Below are 5,856 nucleotides of genomic sequence, written 5' to 3' on the forward strand. Positions count from 1 at the left end.
CCCCGGGCTTCGTCCACGGTGAAAGCCGATCCGGCGATCCACAGCACTAAGTTGATGTATTTCCTCAGCGACCAGCATGGATCAGCTCTAGGCATGACGAAGCAGATATCATCCTATTTTGGAAGGCCAAAGTAGTTTCGTTTCACAACGAAAGACACAGCGCCTTCACGACATGGCGGCGGTGGCAACAACAATACTACAGTGAGAATAAAAGTTATGCCTTCTTTCTTTGCGTGAACATTTGGGCGGTGTTATGCAAATCTTCCCACATCGTGACGTAGACATGTGGGGGCGTGTTAGAATGAGCCGTTTTAGGTAGGCGTGGTTGACTCTTAACTTTTATAAAGAATATCTCTTTGGATTTGAGACTTTAGTCTTTGCAACTTTACAGATCTTCTTAAAAAAAAACTGAAATCGCATCATATGACCCCTTTAATGTGAGAGTTTAGGAAGTTAATAAAGTGGGAAGTTGCAGTTCTGGTTTATTTTATTGGGGGGGGGGCCTTGTGTTTGTTTGTTACCATAGCAATACCTGGCAGCAATGCATCTCTGCCACTTAGACAATAACACAAAATAAATAAATTAATTAATTAAATATAAATTTAAAAAAATTAAAAAAACATTATTGCTGACAGGTTATCAGCAGTGGGTCAACAGAAAAAGTTAAAAACAAGAATTGTTAAGGAGAGAAAAAATGAAATAAGAAATAACATAAGCAAACCAATGAGAAAGAGATTCTTTGTGTCTTTTTTATGTAAATTAAAATATGTTAAATGGTGAGATACCTGCTAAGAATTCTCTTGACCATACTGATTAAAACGGGCATGACAGTTTCATTGTGCAAGTGCCTTTGCTGAGAAAAAATAAATAAATTCAACTTTCCACCACATAGATTATGGTGCAGTCTGGTTAAAGTGCACAAGAGGTATTTGATCACATGCCTTACCTCTGTTCCACTCATGCTGGAACTGCCCCCAAACTGCTCTGCCTCCACTTCATATATAGAGAACACAGAACAAAGAGTTATGGAACTGAGAGAACATAGAAAGATATAAACTGGGCTGTAAGCAACATTTTACAGAAGAGGGATGGAATTCTCTAGCTCACTGGTGTTGGTTTTAGTCTTGGCTGTGTTGATGTTGGTCTGGTGGAAGAGGAATGCGAGTGGACTTTCTTTGCCCCCGGGGCCACTGGCACTGCCACTGATTGGCAACCTACCAATCATGGACAAGCGTGCACCCTTTAAAAGCTTTATGCAGGTAAAAGAGGTAGCAGGACTATGTATTTCTGAATGTTATGCTTCAAATATAAGCATGTGAATTGCATCTACAATATTTTTACAACAAAAGGTTGTTGCATTTTAGTCTTGTGCAGATGTTTACCAGTGCATCATAGCAGAGTTGTCATTGGTGGATTAAGCTGTGCCACAGAGAGATTTCATTGTTCTTTGTGAAACATTGGTTTTAGAGTAGCAAATTACATATATTCTGAAATGCTCAAACACTTGCTGAGTTTGCACTGGTGTGTGATGGTAAACTGTATTCTCTCAAACAGTGGAGCAAAACTTATGGGCCTGTAATGACGGTGTACCTCGGGCCTCAAAGAATGGTGGTTCTGGTCGGTTATGGTACAGTGAAAGAGGCTCTAGTGGACCAGGCAGAGCACTTTACAGGCCGAGCTCCCATTCCATTTCTGATCAAAGTTCTGAGGGGCTACGGTGAGATTAATGTTAATTTTTGTTAAAGATGTTGTCAGTCTAATGGAGTTCATTCAGAAGTTCATTCAGAGTTCATTCGGTCTTATAGGACTGACAGATGTTGTCAGTCTAATGGAGTTTATTGTAAATTTCGATACCTCTTACATGTTTGCAGGTTTGGCCATCAGTAATGGAGATCGCTGGCGTCAACTGAGGCGGTTCACTCTCACCACGCTAAGGGATTTTGGAATGGGACGAAAACGAATGGAACAGTGGATTCAAGAAGAGAGCAGACATTTGCTGGAGAGCTTTGAAGAAACCAAATGTGAGAGAAGAGAGCATTTGACATTTCCACCTCATGAGTTCATTACTACTGCAGTGATACACATTCTGCACTCACAGCTGTCAGAGTTGTGTGATAACATTTTTTTTCTCCTTCAGCAACACCAGTTGACCCAGCCTTCTTCCTGAGCCGGGCTGTGTCCAACGTGATCTGTTCATTGGTGTTTGGGCAGCGCTTTGATTATGAAGACAAAAACTTCCTGCACTTGCTCCAGATCATCTCCAGGCTCGTGCGCTTTATCAGCAGCCCCCAGGGTCAGGTGAGCTGATGGGACAGTCTGGGGCAGGTTATGGAGCAAAAATGATAAGCACAAGAAATCCCAAAATATTCTTTCAGGTTAAAAGGAAAAGGAAACAGGTTGCTAACAGGGCTTCTTATAGGACTTCTAAAATAAACGATAAACTCATAAAAGCATGACAGAAATTTGGAATGTACAGGGTGTGACAAAATAGCCAAGGCTCACAACTAGTAACTTGGTTGATCTTTAAAGAATGTGAATGTCTCCTTAACTAATTTTTCAACCCCAACAGCTGTACAACGTCTTCCCTAAACTAATGCAACTCTTGCCTGGTAGACATCATGCCATGTTTAAAGAGATAGAAGTCATCAAAGCCTTCGTCTTGAAGAAAATCAAGGAACATGAGCAAAATTTGGATTTTGGTGACCAAAAGGACTTTATTGACTGCTTTCTTATCAAACTCAAACAGGTATCAAAAGCAAAATGTAAAACTCTTTGGATGTTCCTCTTTTCTTATGTCTTCTATTTACAATATTATCTATTGTTCAGCAAAGTATACAATTTATGTTCCGTTTCTTTATGTACTACAACAGGAGAAACACAATCCTGACACAGAATTCCACAAGGATAACATGTTGGGGACAGTTTTGAATCTGTTCATAGCTGGTACAGAGACCACCAGCACAACTCTCAGATATGCCCTGATGCTTCTTATCAAGCACCCCCACATACAGGGTATGTTCAAAAGACATACATAGGGACTACAGTTGCCCTCCTTGCTGTTAAGTGCACACTACAAGACTATGAATCACGGTCCTCGGTCCACAGTCTCATTTTATGTGGTGTTGGTGCACATACAAAACAAGAATATAGATAAGTGTCCAGGAAGACAGTTAGATGTTTATTTAATTTTTTGCTCTCACTTTCCAATCTCTCTCTCTCTCTCTCTCTCTCTCTTTCTCTCTTGCACTCTTTCACTGTTTCATAGTTTGATTAGTCGTTATTCACAATTGCTTTCCTGCTTGTCAGGACAGTGTGTACAGATGGAGACTAATCCACCAGATTTCAAATAATTTTGTTCAAGCTAATTTGAAACATATTGTAGCATCTTTGATACAAGAGCATTGGTAACAGTCATGTGCTGTGATCACTGATTTCTTGTCTAAAATATTAAACAAAAATCTTGCATTTGTAGTGCGTGTTCGTTTTACAGGAATACTTTTTAGCTATTTTTATCTGGTGTATAATTATTATTTTTATCTGGTGTATAGTTGTTTTTTATTGTTATTATTTAGCCCACAATTATTAAACATATATAAGAATAGCAATGACATTTTGATATATTTCAGAGCAAATGCAGAGGGAGATTGACCAAGTTATTGGACAGAATAGAATCCCTACAATGGATGACAGGAAGTCCCTTCCCTTCACTGATGCTGTGATTCATGAAGTACAGCGCTATCTTGACATTGTCCCACTAAATGTTCCCCATTATGCCACACGTGACATCTCATTTAGAGGTTACATAATACCAAAGGTAAGAATGAACACATACAGTGGTCAACTCCTCTTATCTTGGAGATTACTAGATTATATTGTCGTACAATGGCAATTGTTACAAAATGCCCCAAAATATTTCCTAATAATCTCATGTCAATGCATTTTACTCAAACTGGTTATTTTGTGTACATTTAAATGGAAAAAGCTGTCCAAACCTGCCAGGCACTACGTGAAAAAGTAATTGCCTCCTAAATCTAATAACTGGTTGTGCCACCCTTTGCAGAAACAACTGCAATCAAGCATTTGCGATAACTGCCAATGAGTCTTTCACATCACTGTGGAGGAATTTGGCCCACTCTTCTTTGCAGAATTGTTTTAATTCAGCCACATTGGAGGGTTTTCGAGCATGAATGGACTGTTTAAGGTCATGCCACAGCATCCTGAGCGCCGTTCATGTGAGCGCTGCTGCAGTCTTAGGCCCACCCCAAATGCTCTTATTGGTTGAGACGTGTGATGACACCCAAGCCAGTACTGATCAACATCCCACCCTCCTGTGACCCATGGTTTGTCTGAATGTGTATTCAGAGCCAGTGAGCAACGGACTTTCATAATAATAAAAAACTGAGTTAATGCGCGATAAAATAATTGTCGGCGTTAATCAATTAATGCGTTAACATGATAACGCGTTAACTTGCCCAGCCCTAATATATACAATAAACTGAGGTGCATAATCTTAGATCAGTGAAACAAAAGTTAATCAAAGTTCTTTCTACAATATATATATATATATATATATATATATATATTGAATATATTGAATACAAAACTTGTGCTTATTGAAAGACAAGTTGATAAAAATACTGAATCCAAGATTTAGCAACAGTATAGCATAATGAGAGATTTATAAGCAATCATTTTTGACCAGGAACACTACATCAAATAAAGGATTTTCAGCACAGCACCTAGGTTAAGCAGACCTCTAGAATTACAGAACAGCCCCCTAAGATAAGCTTCAAATTGAGGTACTATAACTTTTAGGATAAATAGAATTAATGATCAGGATCTTTTATTCTGTCTTGCATCTTTGCAGGTAAACGCTCTTGTGTGGGTGAGTCTTTGGCTCGTATGGAGCTCTTTCTGTTCATCGTGTCTCTGCTTCAGAAATTCAGCTTTAGCAGTCCAAAGGGTCCGGATGGAGTAGACACCAGTCCTGAACTCAGCAGCTTTGGCAACATGCCTCGATTCTATGATCTTATTGCATCCCCCCGCTGAGCAATAGAGATATTGCACCTTGTCTCATTTTACAAAAATGTGGACGGAAAATCAGTTTTTCTTTGAAGACTCACATTAATGCCATAGTTCAGTAGTTCTCAAATTTCAAGTAACCCTTTAACCAAATCAGAGCACCAAGTACTACCTAATAACCAAGTCTCTTTGGGCGCAAGCTTAAGAAGATTGAAGAAGCATTGAAAATTATAAGTCAGTCACCCAAGCAAAATTTCAGGCCGCCTATCTTTGGGTCATCTTGCATGGCCAGGGAAAGCGAAATTAAATTACTGCTGTGTATGAAATGTGTTGTACATAGAAACGTTTTGTGCCTTAACTTGTCTAAAAGTGAATGAGATAAAGACTGGTTCTGCATAAACTCACATTTACTCAAATGGTCACTTACTGAATTTGAAAACCATTGACGGATAATTCACACTTTCCTTTATTTGTCCATTATTATATTTGTGTTGATGTCACAAACTATGCTAAGATGTAATTATTTAAATATTTGACTTTCCAAACTGATCAAATAAAAAAATTTAAAAACTAATCAATTTGTCTAAACTCACTTGTCATTCCATGATTTTGGTTCTTTAAATATTCTCTGATGGAACAGACTTCACCAATCTGATGGAAAATGATTTGTTGCACTATTACTGTGTCCAAATTCATGAAACATAAGAGTCACGGTAGGTCAATGAGGAGAGGCAATCTTTTTGCAGCACTTTATTACAAACAAAACAAATCCACAGAATACAACAATGATGAAGAATACTTCTCAGTGAATCTCAGTGAATACTTGCCTCAAAG

At 38.6% G+C, this 5,856-nt stretch overlaps 1 protein-coding gene across 1 annotated transcript; it reads left to right on the forward strand.

Annotated features, from left to right (window-relative positions):
• Positions 1-965: 965 nt before the first annotated feature.
• Positions 966-3,984, forward strand: LOC107718919 (cytochrome P450 2G1-like; the record flags this gene model as incomplete). Its single annotated transcript, XM_016526165.1, has 7 exons — positions 966-1,259; positions 1,555-1,717; positions 1,872-2,021; positions 2,138-2,298; positions 2,570-2,746; positions 2,871-3,012; positions 3,627-3,984. Coding segments are annotated over exons 1-7 (1,322 nt in total), but the record flags the coding sequence as incomplete, so codon positions are not given.
• Positions 3,985-5,856: the final 1,872 nt, after the last annotated feature.

The sequence above is a fragment of the Sinocyclocheilus rhinocerous genome, unplaced genomic scaffold (genome assembly GCF_001515625.1).
Source record: "Sinocyclocheilus rhinocerous isolate Xijiao unplaced genomic scaffold, SAMN03320098_v1.1 scaffold14451, whole genome shotgun sequence".
Taxonomy (NCBI): domain Eukaryota; kingdom Metazoa; phylum Chordata; class Actinopteri; order Cypriniformes; family Cyprinidae; genus Sinocyclocheilus; species Sinocyclocheilus rhinocerous.